The 16335-nt window shown below is 56.9% G+C and overlaps 1 protein-coding gene across 2 annotated transcripts in view; it reads right to left on the bottom strand.

Moving 5' to 3' along the window:
- MCF2L (MCF.2 cell line derived transforming sequence like) overlaps positions 1-16335 on the bottom strand; it is a 118365-nt gene that overhangs the window by 66505 nt on the left and 35525 nt on the right. Inside the window, exon 1 of one of the 2 annotated variants that reach the window (XM_027115795.1) lies at positions 8970-11394. The exons of the other annotated variant lie outside the window; for it this stretch is intronic. Coding sequence (XP_026971596.1) covers positions 8970-9075 — 106 coding nt within the window. The 5' untranslated portion in view covers positions 9076-11394. Of the gene's footprint in view, positions 1-8969; positions 11395-16335 lie in introns of those variants that run through there. 2 annotated transcript variants of the gene reach the window in all.

The raw sequence follows: 16335 nt of genomic DNA on the forward strand, positions 1-16335 counted from the left end.
TTCTCAAACTCTTCCAAAAAACTGCAGAGGAAGGAACACTCCCAAACTCATTCTATGAGGCCACCATCACCCTGAAACCAAAACCAGACAAAGATACTACAAAAAAAGAAAATTACAGGCCAATATCACTGATGAACACAGATGCAAAAATCCTCAACAAAATACTAGCAACAGAATCCAACAGCACATTAAAAGGATCATACACCATGATCAAGTGGGGTTTATCCCAGGAATGCAAGGATTCTTCAATATACGCAAATCAATCAATGGGATACACCATATTAACAAACTGAAGGAGAAGAACCATATGACCATCTCAATAGATGCAGAAAAAGCTTTCAACGAAATTCAACATCCATTTATGATTAAAAAACTCTCCAGAAAGTAGGCATAGAGGGAACTTACCTCAACATAATAAAGGCCATATATGACAAACCCACAGCCAACATCGTTTTCAATGGTGAAAAACTGAAACCATTTCCTCTCAGATCAGGAACAAGACAAGGTTGTCCACTCTCACCACTATTATTCAACATAGTTTTGGAAGTTTTAGCCACAGCAATCAGAAAAGAAAAAGAAATGAATCCAAATCGGAAAAGAAGAAGTAAAGCTGTCACTGTTTGCAGATGACGTGATACTACGTGCAGAGAATCCTAAAGATGCTACCAGAAAACTACTAGAGCTAATCAATGAATTTGATAAAGTTGCAGGATACAAAATTAATGCACAGAAATCTCTTGCATTCCTATACACTGACGATGAAAAATCTGAAACAGAAATTAAGAAAACACTCCCCTTTACCATTGCAACAAAAAGAATAAAATACCTAGGAATAAACCTACCTAAGGAGACAAAAGACCTGTATGCAGAAAACTGTAAGACACTGATGAAAGAAATTAAAGATGATACAAACAGATGGAGAGATAGACCATGTTCTTGGATTGGAAGAATCAACATTGTGAAAATGACTATACTACCCAAAGCAATCTACAGATTCAATACAATCCCTATCAAACCACCAATGGCATTTTTCACAGAACTGGAACAAAAAATTTCACAATTTGTATGGAAACACAAAAGACCCCGAATAGCCTAAGCAATCTTGAGAAAGAAAAACAGAGCTGGAGGAAGCAGGCTCCTGGACTTCAGACTATACTACAAAGCTACAGTAATCAAGACAGTATGGTACTGTCACAAAAACAGAAATATAGATCAATGGAACTGGATGGAAGGCCCAGAGATAAACCCACGCACATATGGTCACCTTATCTTTGATAAAGGAGGCAGGAATGTACAGTGGAGAAAGGACGGTCTCTTCAATAAGTGATGCTGGGAAAACAGGACAGCTACATGTAAAAGAATGAAATTAGAATACTTCCTAACACCATACACAAAAGTAAACTCAAAATGGATTAAAGATCTAAATATAAGGCCAGACACTATAAAACTCTTAGAGGAAAACATAGGCAGAACACTCTACGAAATAAATCACAGCAAGGTCCTTTTTGACCTACCTCCTAGAGAAATGGAAATAAAAAACAAATGGGACCTAATGAAACTTAAAAGCTTTTGCACAGCAAAGGAAACCAAAAACAAGACCAAAAGACAACCCTCAGGATGGGAGAAAATATTTGCAAATGAAGCAACTGACAAAATACTAATCTCCAAAATATACAAGCAGCTCATGCAGCTCAATATCAAAAAAACAAACAACCCAATCCAAAAACAGGCAGAAGACCTAAACAGACATTCCTCCAAAGAAGATATACAGACTGCCAACAAACACATGAAAAGCTGCTCAACATCACTAATCATTAGAGAAATGCAAATCAAAACTACAATGAGGTATCACCTCACACCAGTCAGAATGGCCATCATCAGAACATCTACAAACAACAAATGCTGGAGAGGGTGTGGAGAAATGGGAACCCTCTTGCACTGTTGGTGGGAATGTAAATCGATACAGTCACTATGGAGAACAGTATGGAGGTTCCTTAAAAAACTAAAACTAGGGCTTCCCTGGTGGCGCAGTGGTTGAGAGTCTGCCTGCCGATGCAGGGGACACGAGTTCGTGCCCCGGTCTGGGAAGATCCCACATGCCGCGGAGCGGCTGGGCCCGTGAGCCATGGCCGCTGAGCCTGTGCGTCCGGAGCCTGTGCTCCGCAACGGGAGAGGCCACAACAGTGAGAGGCCTGCGTACCGCAAAAAAAAACACAAAAAACTAAAACTAGAATTACCATATGACCCAGCAATCCCACTACTGGACATATACCCAGAGAAACCATAATTCAAAAAGAGTCATGCACCACAATGTTCACTGCAGCTCTATTTATAATAGCCAGGACATGGAAGCAACCTAAGTGTCCATCAACAGATGAATGGATAAAGAAGGTGTGGCACATATATACAATGGAATACTACTCAGCCATAAAAAGAAACGAAATTGAGTTATCTGTAGTGAGGTGGAAGGACCTAGAGACTGTCATACAGAGTGAAGTAAGTCAGAAAGAGAAAAACAAATACCGTATGCTAACACATATATATGGCATCTAAAAAACAAACAAACAAATAGGTTCTGATGAGCCTAGGGGCAGGGTAGGAATAAAGACGCAGATGTAGAGAATGGACTTGAGGACACAGGAAGGGGGAAGGGTAAGCTGGGACGAAGTGAGAGAGTGGCATGGACATGTATACACTCCCAAACGTAAAATAGCTAGCTAGTGGGAAGCAGCCGCATAGCACGGGGAGATCAGCTTGGTGCTTTGTGTCCACCTAGAGGGGTGGGATAGGGAGGGTGGGAGGGAGGCACAAGAGGGAGGGGCTGTGGGGATATATGTACACATATGGCTGACGCACTTTGTTATACAGCAGAAGCTAACGCACCATTGTAAAGCAATTATGCTCCAATAAAGATGTTAACAAAAGAAAAACTCTCTGAAGCCAACATGTTTTATTTTAAAACACCATTTACCTTTGTGCTACCAGACATAACTAAACATTACTTAGACACTGGGCCAACTGTTTTGGGCTCAGAAGAGATGCCTGATTCATGGTGAGGGGGGGTGGGAGGGACAGGCGGTCTCGGGGGAGGAGCATGGGGGCCGGACCCGCTAGAGGACAGGGTGGAGCCTGTGCGGGTGCCTGGCCAGGGGCACTGGGGGACGAGGGAGCGTCCTGGCCCTGCCTCGGGCCTGCAGAGGTGCATGGACTGGACGGAAGGGGCTGCAGCCTCCCGCTCCTGTTCCGTCAGTCTCACTGGTCCCCCATGCCCTGCACCAGCCGGCCAGGGAGGGGGCATCTCTGCTGCTGCCTACCCAGCTCGGGTGCCCCAGGGCCAGGGGGCAGGATGCAGAGGGGCCACCGCCCTCAGGTGAGCCAGGCAGACCCGAGTGGAGGTTCCTGCGCTGGGCTGGGGGCTCGGAACCCTCTTCCCTCCTGGGGCCACCCGCAGAGACGCAGGTGAAGCAGGAGGCGTCGCCGCTTCTCCTTGCTCTTTTGTACGTTTTAGATGCGTGTTTTTATATCGCAGAACCACATCCCACAGGTACTGAACCTCCTCTGCTCCCCATCCCACACTGGGGAAAGAAAAGCCAGCACAGCACGTAAAGCACATAAAAGCATCTCGCGCCCGGTGAGAAGCAGCCGCGCCCACGCAGCAAACAGCCTTCGCGCTGCCAGGCTGTTCGCTGATATCACTCACGCTTCCCCGGAATCACAGCAAACACGGCGGCGCCAGCAGGACCGCGCTGGGCACGCCTCCCCGGGGAAGCTTCCCACCCTCGGTTCACTGCCTACAGCCCCTCAAGACGCAGACTATCGAGAGCAGCCGCCTCTGCCCAACGCCCCCGGCCCTCGGGAGGGCTCGGTCTGGGTGTGCCCCACCTGACGGCGGTCCCCGCGGCGCCTCTGCCCTCGGGGCGGACGTTCTCCCACCTCCACGTCCGGGTCTGACGTGCACGGGCACTGGCAGCAGCTCTGAGCGACACCTGCTGCCAGTGGGGATACGCCCCCAGCCCGCCTCCCCGGCCTCTGCTCTTGGGGCGGAAGCGGAGCTTTCTGAGACTCAGGGCCACACGAGACGCTGAGGTCCCAGGAGCTCGAGTTCCACTTCCCCATGGCCGCTCTGACTCAGTTTCAATTCACCAGCTGAGTATTTTTAGCCAAATGTGGGGAGAAGGGCACCCGCTCTGTGGATGCTACTGTCAGGTGAAGAGCAGTTCCGGGGGGAATTTGGACATGCAACAAACGTGAAAACGCCAGAGAATCAAAACAGAAAGTGCACTGCCCGGATTAACTTCATGCCTGGCAGGCTCAGGGGGACCTGGGCTGCGTCCTGGGCACTCCCACCCTGCCCGGGGGCTGCAGTGTCCACCCCTCGGAGCCAAAAGTGTTTTCAGAAAGTGCTGGAAGGGGCAGGCGGTAAGAGACTCCATCCCGCCCACATGAGACCCAGGCAGAGACCCGGTGGCCCCCCAGGCCTGTGCCCCTAGAAGAGGCAGCCCCTCGGCCGTCCTGTCCCCGCTGTCCTCTGGGGAAGGGCCCAGAGAGGCGCGTGGTTAAGAGCGAGCCACCGCTCACGGCGACCCCAGGGTGCCTCCCACAGAGAGGACGGGACTCAGCCCAGAGGAGACCCGCTGGCCAGCGCGTGGCCCGGGTCCTGCCGGGACTGCCCGGGGGATTCGTCCAAGTGAGTCACCTGCTCGTGCTTCTCTGTCATGGGCTCGTCGGTACTGCGTAGCTAACGGCTTTGTTCTGTTCTGCGTTCTGCATGGACTTCGTCCTTCAAGGGCGCTTGAAGGAGGTCCGGCTGCAGCTCTGACGGGTGTGGCGCTGGCTACACCAGGCTTGGACTGGCAGAGCTTGGGCTATTAGCCAAAGGGAGAGTCATCTGACGATAACCAGGCGAAGGGCTCACACCCCATCCCTGAGCTGTTCCGAATGCCAAGGGGATGCAGGGTGCACGTGACCCACCAAGACACCCTCCCTCGTCAACACAAGAAACCTGCACGTGCCACGTCCACACTGCACAGCTGCTGCCACCGCGGCCGGGTCCCTGCCCCGTCCCCTCACGCCTCCGGGGAGTGACCCCAAAGGACTCACCCTCAGCTACAGAGAGCAGCCAGGAGCAGCAGGCAGAGTAAACGTGGTAGCTTCTCATCTCCTCCGAGGGGGTGTGGGCAGCCGCCCGTCTCCCGCGGCCGAGGGGCCACCGCTGCCCGGCAGCTCCCGCCCACTGAGCTTCGCTCCCTAGAATCTGCCTGCGACCAGCCGGCTTTCTACTTTTGCTTCACGTGGCAGCCAGGACGCACCATCACAGGGCGGCTACCGGCCCGCGGGCCAGCGCTTCCACTCCCCCCTGCCCCGCGTGTTTACGCACAGGCTCGGGCCGTGTAGCTGTCCCAGCCTCGGTTCCAGGCACGAGGGACACCTCCGCGGGCGAGGGACATGCACCTCCGCGGGCGAGACATCTGTGCTCTCCAGCAGGGACGTGCTCCTCTCCGCCCAGGACTCGCCGGAGGTGCTAATCAGACGATACCGTCCTGTCCCATCTGATAAAGTCCAGGAGGGCGGCCACGCTTGTCTCAGGAAGGGGAGGGAGTGCGGACACAGGCACTGCGTCCAAGGCCCCTCGCGTCTCTTCCTGGACTTCCATTCAAGGTGTGCATCTCTAAGCCGTGTGGGCGTGAAGCAGCGGCCCCACCTGGGGACCTCCCTTCAGAGCCCAGAGAACGCTGTGCCGCCCGGCTGCCACGGTGGCCCTGCCCTGCCCACCATGGGGATGGTGGGAAGGCTCCCCTCACCCAGTGCTCAGAGACGAAGGTGGGCAGAGTCCCCAAACCCCAGCCAGCAGGCGCCAGTGAGGCTCCCTGTTGCGCAGCGGATGGAGCCCAGGCCGCGCAGACCACGGGGCCTGGGGCAGGCGGCTGGCGGGTGGGCCTGCAGCCCTAGGGCTCCTTGGGCCGAGACCCCGCCAAGACCCAGACGCCTGAACACCCCACTCTGTGTCCTCCTTGGATCTGGGGAAATGCGGGAGCTTGCAGCAGGAGGCCAGAGGAGGGACTTCAACCAAGTTGCCTGAAATTCAAAGCAATAAAAATACGAACCACCACCAGATTTCCTCAGACTGTGACGCGTCTCCTTACCCACAGCGGTACGGCCCGTAGGGAGACACCTCAAGGCGAGTCTTTCCCCCGCGAAAGCACTGTAACTAAAACGGCACGTTCTCTCCGTCCTCACAGCTCCCATCAGCTCCCAGCCGTGTGCTCCAAGAAGCCAAACGGAATGACCGCGGCGAGGCTAAGTGCCTGAAGCTTCTCTAACTCCCACAAAGATGAAAACCGCGTTCACAACGTAAAACCCGAGCGGGAAAGACCAAGAGCGTCAGGGCCGGGCGTCGACTGTACTTTCCCAAATGCGTGCCCACGTGCGGCTACTCTCAGGAAACCGGGGCTTCTCGGGCGCCTCGGCACAGACCTGGGCCTCCACCGCCCAGGCCCACGGGAGCGGCAGCTCCGCGGCCCGTGGCCTGGTGTCCTGAGCATGACGGCGCGGTCCTGAGACAGTTTCGGCCTGAGTCAGATCCCACTTCACACAGGCTCTCCTGGAACAATGGGGGGAGGGGCCCCGGCAAAGGCTGGAACCACACTGATGCCTCAGCCGACTCTGAAGGGGCCTCACCGACATTTAGGGCTGTTTTCAACGTTTTCAGGTGCATCGATTTTCCAAAAGAAAGAAAACCTTCCAAAGACGTCGCCTACTGAGTGTTCCAGTGCCTCTAGGGCACACAGACGAGCGGCCGCTTTCCTCCAGAATTCCTTCCAGAAGGGCCTTTTTCTGGGCACGTGACCTTGCATTTAAACATTTCCCCTTTTTGCCTCTGCTGCCAGGAAGCTCAAGGGAAAATTCTGCGCTCACTTGCAGTGATCAGCTCGCCCACGCGCCTAAGGTGGGTTTATCTGCTTCTTTAAAAATCAGTCCTGGTCCTGTGCAAAACTGTCCGTGACAACCTGGAACACCTTCCTATAAAGAACTGTCAATTCTGAGGGAAGCAGTTGGCCTTCCTGCTCGTTGGGACTCAGTCCCAAATGTCCCAGAGCAGAGTGGACCCTCCTCCCCACTGCTCGAGGGCCCACTGCAGGAAGTGTTCTGCTTCTGAAAGGGTGGCAGCTCCTTGTAGGAACAGAGCAGAGGCGACAGTCAGGTAGCTGTCCCTGTTCCCCTTCATGAACTGATCATGTCCACTCTGGCGATCAAAGAAAACCACAGCCTCGCAGCCACACTTTCTCCTGCACCCTCGCCTTGCAGCGGGAAGTCTGACCTGTTCATCCCCTAACTTGAAGGTGCTTCCTTCCACACTCCCCCCAGGGAAACGGCTGAGGCGCCTGGGAAGGTCTGTCCATGGGACGCAGAGGCCAGCCTGACCTAGACATGTGCATGGATGGGTTTGCAAGGAAGGAACCAGGGCAAACTCACAGGCAGGCCAGACTGCTTCTATGGGAGCAGGAAAAAGTGATGCTGTGGGGACCCGAGAGCTTGGGCACTGCTCCTGCAGGACGAGGAAACTGATCCCAGAAAGGCCAGGCCAGACGGGGCGGGGTGTGGGGAGCAGACGGACAGAGCGGGAGGTGGAGGCTGCATGGAACCACACTGACCAGGGGCCACGTGTGTCACAGAGCAGGTAACTGCCCACCGTCCACGCTGGATCCTCACGACCAACAGGCAGAGCACAGAACAAAGGCGTCTAATGTGCTGACCAGGAAAAGAGAAGCTGCTCCGGTCACATGGCCCCCTTTCCCCAGATCTCCGATGGTCACAGCCACCCCCTGCTCCATAGAGAGAGGACCCTCGGGGCCCCACTTCATAGCATAGGGCCCCTGGAGCCCCAGATCCACTGCCCCGACGCACACCTGGAGAGTGGGGGGGCAGACTCAGGCCCCACCCTTCCCCCCCAGGCATCAGGACAATTCAGTCCTTCTGGGGTTGGGGGTCCTGGGTGCCACCCTAAAAGCCACGGCGCAGATCCCCAGCGCCAGCGCTCGTCCGGTCAGGCTACTCGGGGACCCCGCCGCCCGGGTGGAGTGCCCAGCCCACCGCGGGCTTGGGAGGGAGACAGGAGAAGGTCTGACGGAGTACTCACACCCCTGTGTGCACCGGGCCAGGCGGGGGCCCGCGCAGCCCCTGGTGACGGCCCCTCGCGCTGAGTTTAGGGCAGGAGTCAGTGGACCTGGTGAAAGGCTTTGCGTCGTGGGCGCTGACGGGGCTGAGCCCAGAACAACGGCCACGGAGCCAGCAGCGTGAGGCTGAGTCCAGCTCCACCGGGGCCACGCGCGCAGCTCCGTCCAGTCGGGGCGCCCTGCCCCCTCTCTCGGTGCCCCCCAGCACCGGGCAGCTGTCCGACACTCCCCGAAAAGGAGAGGACCGTGGGCCGAGCCACAGAGGGGCCGGCTCTGACCTGTTGTTTCTGATGCCGCACGTTGCAGACACACGGGCGTCTGTCCTGGGAAGCGATCCCAGCCTCATGGCTGTGCGGAGCGTGCCTTGGTCAGCACCCACCCTCCGCCTTCCAGGTCCCCGAAGGAGGAAGGGGCCCCCCGCCGAAGGAGCAGAGCAGGGAGACGGGGCTCTTTTCTCCAAGTCAGCCCCGTGAAAGCCCCACTCCTGGGGCAGTCAGCCAGGAAAACCATCCTCTGAGACCCACGAGTGTTTGTCCTGCGCCGTCTGGCTGAGCCTTTCCCAGCCAGAGCCCGGGGCCCTCGGGACAGAGGACAACGTGAACCAGATAAGAGCCGCACCCCAGCCTCAGTCAAGGCTGCCCAACACGGCTTTTCTATTCCAGCCTTTTTCCGAAAAGTCCTGTGAGTGGCACACGTTTCTTTGGTGAAAGAAATATACAGGGAGCCGCCCGCCCGCCAAGGCACCCAGGCGCTGGTTCCCACGCCCCGCGGCCAGCGCCACCCGTCCCGCCTCACCGGGCTGTGGGCACCGCGAGGCCGCCCGACGCCTCCAGCACTGCAGCAGGGGAAGCGGGCAGAGCCAGCGCCCGGGGGGGCCCCGGGACGCGCCCCTCTCGGCCATCGTGTCGTCTCCCCACCGGGGACACAGCGGCGGCGGCGGCGGCGGCGGCGGCAGCAGGTCTTCAGGACGGGCTCACTCGAGGGCTGCCCCGCAGGGCTCCGTCGGGGACGCTCACTCGAAAGCCGAGCCGACGCCGGGACGTGGAGCGGGGGTGCCGGGCGTGGGCTGCGCACTGCGCGCTGCGCTGGGACGAGGCCCCGGGTGACCTCGGGTCTGCCGTGCACGTCCAGGCCACGGTCCGCACACCGCCCGGCACCGCCAGGCCACTCGGGCAGCTGCGCACCGGGGGGCCTGGCTGCAGGGCGCAGGACTCGTCAGGGAAGGGCTCCGCTGTGGGCGAGGCTCGGCTCGGCTGTCTACTTGCAAGTCCTGGGCGTTTCCTTCCTTGGGGGTGGGGAGTGGTGGCGGAGCTCCCAGCCTCGGGGGCCGCTAGAGCCAAAGCCCCTTCCAAGCTCAGGAAGCCTCAGGTCCAAACAAACAACGTGGCAGGAGGGCCTCAGGGGACGCCGGCCCCGCTCTCTTGAAATAAACCGGCAGTTCCGCCCCCTGTCACTCCTGCAGCTCGGCTCCGGGAGAGGAAACCCTAACGCTGCTTTGTTTGGTGAGCAACACTTTCCACACAGAGACGCTGAGCCGCCCCTCGGCCAAGGCCCCCCAGCAGGCCGCCCGGGACCGTCCCAGGACGCCTGTGCTGCGGGCGGCGGCCGGGCACCCTGGGCGTGGCAGAGCCCTGCACGCAGCTCCGTGCCGATGACGCCATGTGACACAGAGGCTCCCCGGGCTCCGGGCGCTTACTAGATGCTCAAGGTCGCAGGGCGGGCGGGGGGAGCACCTGGGTGCCCTTCCCGGAGCCCGGGTGACAGGGCCACACCATGACGCCTTGGTTCACCCTCCTCCCACGAGCGCTCCCGACACGACACGACACCCAAGCCGGAGCGGACGCCGTCCACGCTTGCATTTTCGCACCGGCTTCCGAGAGAGGCTGGCCCGGCACACGATCCAGAGGAAACAGATGGTGCGTTTGATGTGGCACGTCCGGGACACAGGCCCCTTCCCGCAACCAGGGTGCAGCGCCTCGGGAACAGCCACGTGGAAACGTGGTCCCTACCGGGACCCGCAGCGAGCCGTCGCCCTGGGCTGTGTCCCTCCCCATGCGTGCAGCTCCACAGAGACCCCTGAACGCTGGGGGTCGGGCCGGTGAGTCAGAACTCGCCCCCGCGCACCGGTGCAGACGGTTTATGACCCAGTACAGTCTTCCCACCCAGTGGCTGGGGTTAATCCACTTTCTCCCAAATATCTAATTGTTTTAAAGATGTTACTAATTAAACCCTTTTCCAAAAGTCTGCCCTGCGCTGGGGCCTCCCTCACAAACCGCTGGTTTCTTTGTCTCACACGTTTGCAGCCTCGGGTGTCAGAGCCTCCTGAGACTGCGGGATTTTGCCAGCAGTTGGCGGGCGTTTCCTCCCCAAGACCCCGTGAAAAAATCACAAAGACTCCTGAGAGCCAGGGCTCCTGGGAGGACGCTGGCCGGGTAAGCTGAAGGCCATTCACGAACCGGACTCACTTCTCTGGACCCAGGGGTGTACTTCATACAATGGGGCCTCAAGTTACTAGGAAATTCCATAAATGGCATGGATTTTGGCAGTAAAAGAGCCTTCAATCCTGCCAGGGGAGCGGGGAGTCATTCAGTGCAGGTCTGATGCCAAGTGAGACACTGGGTGATTGAAAATTCAACCCTCTGGGGGCAGGATGCAGGCGGGAGCACCACGCTCCGAACTGAGGTGCAAAAAGTGTGCCCCTCGCTCTTCTCGGGACACCGCGTACAGAGGGCAGCCCGTGGCTCACACGTGGAGTCAGTGGATTCCCATGAAGCCGTCACACCGCTGAGCACACCTGCACCCGAGGAGCCCCTGCCCCGCGGAGCACGGACAAGCATGGCCCTACTGCCCACCTCATCCCCCCCTGGGTTTTTCCTCGACCTGGTGCCTGGTGCCCCTGTTGCACTGGGTCGGGGGGAGAGGGGATTCGTTCTGGCTGTGTGGTCTCGGGTCCAGTGAGCATCGAGGTCCACAGGCGGCCACACACCCGACGAGCCCTCCTCGGCCCCGGCCCCGTGACCTGGCACCGCTCTCGGCCACAACCTGTGGTCCCACTAGTGGCGGTTCCTGAGGCAGCCGCGCGGCCAGTCCCTCCTAAGTTGTTCCGTGTTCAGGAGGGGCGTCGAGGAGGGATGCTTTCTGTCATTTCCAGGCACATGTCTTCCCTCTAACAAAGAAAGTTCTGGGAGCTGGGCGATCAAGGTAACCTGTAGGACTTGCTATGGTTCTAAAACTCAGAGGCTTCTGTAACCTAGGAATAAAACCATGTGTGGAGAAACAGGCCATTATAGAGTCTGGAACTAGTTACTCTTAAAAACGAGCTTCTTAAATGATATGCTTAATTTCTTTAAGTAAAGGATACGTCACAACTGACTGACCAATCATGACAACATGTGGAGATGATGCCCAAGGCGTATGACTTTAGAAATCTTTGAAAACACAGATAACAGGTGACAAGGTGATTCAGGTCCTTTCTAAGCTGTGTTTGCAAAACTCTTTCTTTCTTTCTTTTCTTTTTGGCTGCAGCATGGACAATCTTAGTTCCCTGACCAGGGATCGGACCTGTGCCCCCTGCAGTGGAATCGTGGATGCTGGCCACTGGACCGCCAGGGAATTCCCACAAAAATCAAAGACACGGATTGGGTCGTGGCTGGGCCACATTTTACATAAGGGTCTTCCCTGTGCTGGGAACAAGCACGCAGCCCATGAACTGCTCAGGTTCTAACACTGATCACGTTTAGTGACGGCTGTGTCTGAGGACTGTTCCCGGCGAAGCTTCCGGATCCGGACAGAACCTCGCAGTCACACTCCACGTGGTGGACGTGCTTGCCCTGCTCGCCCGGCCTTGGTTCTGCTCCCTAAGCGTCCGGTGAGTGAATGAATGAAAGTGTCCACAGGAATGAGTGATCCTGTCCACACTAAGGGTGTGGTTTCAGAGGAGAAGACAGTAAAAACTTTAGTCCTCCAATTGATGGAGGCATAGTTATAAACTGAAAAACCCCGGAGACCTACCATCTAGGTGCGTTCAACTGCTTTCCATATTCTGTTATCATTTAAGTATCAAATGACAAACGACACGTTCCCCTCCTTAAGGATTCAGGAATCAAAACAGTAAAACATCTTGTCCTTAAAGACAAAGCACCCTTACAAAGGTGAAGTCGTGTGGGGGGCATTAGTGCACCGTCCCTAACATCTCGTCCAAGATGTCATCATTTGGGGACATTTTGATACCAGTTCTTTCCTTTGCTGAAGTAAGTACCACGGCCACGCAGATGACGATAAGCATGAGGAACTGGTCATGCTTTGAGGCTGGGACTCATTTCTTTCACACCAGTAATAATGGAATAAAGCAAAAACCCAGAGCATTCGTTGAAACCCCAAATGAGACACGTAAGAGGCACTTAGCTCGAAAGCGGAGAAACAACCATCAGCTCTTTTGTATTTTCAACTTGAAATTTTCTTGAAAGTCTCCTCCCCAGAGTTCGACTTCCTCTCATACGTGTGCATCTGTGGGGTCTGAGCTGGGGAAAGGGGTCTGGGCCCCGGGCTCGCCCGTGTGTGTCTTCTGCACACCTGCCCCGCCTGGGTCATCGGCCCTGGCCCCCTGAGCCAACTCCCACTCCCCCGGGACACTTCCTTTTCCTTCTCACTCGCCTGGAGAATCCCTACCTTTCATTACTGGGATGTTAGTCAAATGATGTAGTTAATAACACGCATGACAGAGGCCAGGGCGTGGCCAGCCAGAGGCCCAGCTCTGCACGGGGCAAGGGGGTGTGAGGCTGAAGGGAGCTTCTTAATTACATGCTGACTTCTACTTGGGAAAATATAATTCTTCCTTTTATCAAAACACAAGATTTTGACAATCATTTGCTCAAACCTTAAGTCCTGTAGAGGAGCACACGATTTCTCTGACTCGTCAACTGCCCATGTTTGGTCTATTTATGAATGGGGAAAAGCAAACTCCAAAGATGAAAAACCAAACACCTAACAAAGAGGTATTTAGTGAATCCTCAGAGTTTCCCACCCACCAGAGAAGAAAGAACCAGGTTCCAGCTGCCGATCAGCTGGGGGACGCTCACCCCAAAATCCCCCTGCGTCCTCATCGCGCGGGTTCACTCTGAAGCGACCCAGGAAAAGCACAACTTCCCCAGGAAGAGAACAGTCCCTACATCTCGAGGAGACGTGAAGCCTGGCGCTTCTGGAACCTCAGAGGCGGTACCTGGCAAATCAGAAAGACAACCCTGCTCAGTCCTGGGGAGGAAGCCGGGGTTGCAACAAGCATCTCAAGACAGAGGACAGCTGCAAGGGCGGGTGACCAAGGCGCGTTCACGAAACCTCAGCAAACGCTGCCCTCAGCCCCACTTACTGCTTCGCTGTGTGTGGAAGCTCTTCAGATAAAGCCACTGTTGCCACTTTCCAAAGCTGAGGAGTGCTGTGCTCCATCTACCATCCTGAGCAAGCCCCTAGGAAGTGTTACGAGGGGGCGGGGAGAGGTGGCCACCCTCCTCGCAGCGCTGATGGTAGGGGAGGGGGGCCGGGCCGCCTCGCTGGCTGTAGGACTCAGGCTGGTACAGAGAAAAGGCAGCTCAGCCCCAGCGATGCCAACCACAGGGCGTGGGCACCGTCGGGGGTCCGGAGGAAGGGGTGAGCGTCACCAGGGACCCTGGACACAGAAGAGGCACCACAAGCCCTGCCACACCAAAGGGAGGAAGTCCCCTGCCCAGGCGGGCACATCCTGGAGGGACCAGGCACGACCAGGGCAGAGCCCGCCTCGGGCCAGAAGTGGGCGCGCTGGGGGCGGAAGTGGCAGTCCTGGGCTGGAGCCAGGCTGTCCCAGGTGGGGCGGGAGTGCAGGGGGGCGGCAGGACCACAACGACCAGCCGCAGAGCCCAACGGTTTCCTTAGGAACAACCCAGCGCACAGCGGACTCCGCGGGGTGCAGGCCGCACAGGCCAGGACAGGCTGTGGCTGCAGCGGCCCCTCCCCCGGGCCGTCAGTCTCCTGCACGTCCTCTCCACCCAACGGTGTCTGTTTTCCCTACAAAGAGACGGCTCAGGTCAGGCCTGGCACAGAGCTACATCCGCTTCCCTCTGCCGGGGCTCTCTAGGGAGCTCAGCGATAGGAACCCTACAAAGCCTCCCTTCTTGCAACTGATCACGGCTTTCAGAGGACACGGCTGTGGGACGCCTGGATCCTTAAAGGGAACAGGTCAGACACGTGAACACCATGTACTCAGGTGCTGCTAGAATGATGGTGCTGGGACAGCATCCCTGCCCCCAACAGGCCGAGTTAGCAGCTGGGACAGCAGGTGCATTTAGCTTCTTGCATTGTGGTTAAAGGTGGTGTAAAAGATGAGATGATGGGACCGAAAGGGCAGAAAGGAAGACGTCTGGATAAAGAGTAAGGGTCCCGGGGCTGAACGGCCTCACTGCTTACGTCCTGATGCAAACCAATGATTTGTTCCTTCAACATGCAAAGAGCTAGGAGTTGTTAGCCCTCATCAGGAGACATGAAAACCCTGAAATGTGATAGAGCTTCTATCTTTACTGTCTTGTGTGCAACCTCGTCCATGGGTCCATCCGTCCGTCCGTCCGTCCACCCACCCATCCATCCTTATCCATCCATGTGTCCGTCCATCCACCCACCCATCCATCCTTATCCATCCGTGTGTCCGTCCACCCACCCACCCATCCATCCTTATCCATCCGTCCGTCCGTCCATCCACCCACCCATCCATCCTTATCCATCCATCCGTCCGTCCACCCACCCACCCATCCATCCTTATCCGTCCATGTGTCCGTCCACCCACCCACCCATCCATCCTTACCCATCAGTGTGTCCGTCCATCCACCCACCCATCCATCCTTACCCATCCGTGTGTCCGTCCATCCACCCACCCATCCATCCTTATCCGTCCGTGTGTCCGTCCATCCACCCACCCATCCATCCTTATCCATCCGTGTGTCCGTCCATCCACCCACCCATCCATCCTTATCCGTCCGTGTGTCCGTCCATCCCCCCACGACAGTAGCTGGCACTTTGCTCAAGGGCAATCAGCGGAGAAGGTGGCACTAGATTTAAAGACTTTTCTACTAAGTGTTTCTCCAGTTCTGCTTCCTGGACCAGTACCTTCAGCGTCACCTGAGAACTTAAAATGCAAATTCTCAGGCCCCTGACTTCCTGAATCAGAAACTCTAGGGGTGGCCCCGGAACCTGAGATGATTCCCTCCAGAAGACCCAGATGCTCCGGTTGGGCAAACGTTACAAGGACTCGATCCGTCAGCATCCCTGCCTCCAATGTTTCATACTTTGTCACCACTTACTGCAAATCTAGGGAGAAAACCAAAACAATGAAAATGCTGGAAAAGGAGCCCAACCACATGGAAGGGGGTCCTGGCCCTGTGACTAAAGATTGAGCTTTAGTCCAGAGAATTTAAATTCTCAAGGTCAACAGCCTCACAGGCCACGCGGGCAGCACGCGTCAGCCTCCCTCGCAGGCGGACTAATCGGATGATGACTGTCCTGGAGGACACGGGCCACGGTAACCCTGAAGCTAAAACCAGGCGGCAGCACGTCCGCACAGCAGGCGAGAGAAAACGCCGCCAGTCCGGGGTAGGGCCTCGGAGGGTCCAGCTCCGCGGAGGGAAACTGCCACCCAGCCCCGGGAGGGCTCAGGGCACCCGAGCCTCCGCTCCGAACCCCCTCCCCTGAATCGCGACAGCAGCATCCAGGTGACCTCTGTGGCCTCCAGACAGAGCTGTTCTGCTACAGACGGGGCTTCCTCCGAGGAGGTGCTGGGGATACAGACCTGAGCTGGCAGGGGGTTTACAGTGACCTATATCCCCGTTCCCACAAGAGCACGTGTAACCCACCCACGCTCGGCGGGGGGCACCGCGTCGACACCGCACGACACACGCCCGGCACCGTGTCTCACAGCCTCCATCCAGCGACGCCTCCCCATCGCAGGAGTGAGAAGGCGGCGTTAGTGGGAGGGAAGCAGGTCTCCGCTAACCAAGCCCGATGGGGTGTTCCTAAGGCCAGCGTCTGCTGACCTGGATTTTCAGGAGTCTTGGTGAGACTGGAGCCTGGAGCACAGGTGTGTCAAAGGACATACCTAGAGAGCTGCTGTTTACAGCGAGGCGATGGTCCCCCAGGGCCCGGC

The sequence above is a fragment of the Aethalodelphis obliquidens genome, unplaced genomic scaffold, assembly GCF_003676395.1.
Source record: "Aethalodelphis obliquidens isolate GAN/ISIS:26980383/991018 unplaced genomic scaffold, ASM367639v1 scaffold15, whole genome shotgun sequence".
Lineage (NCBI taxonomy): Eukaryota > Metazoa > Chordata > Mammalia > Artiodactyla > Delphinidae > Aethalodelphis > Aethalodelphis obliquidens.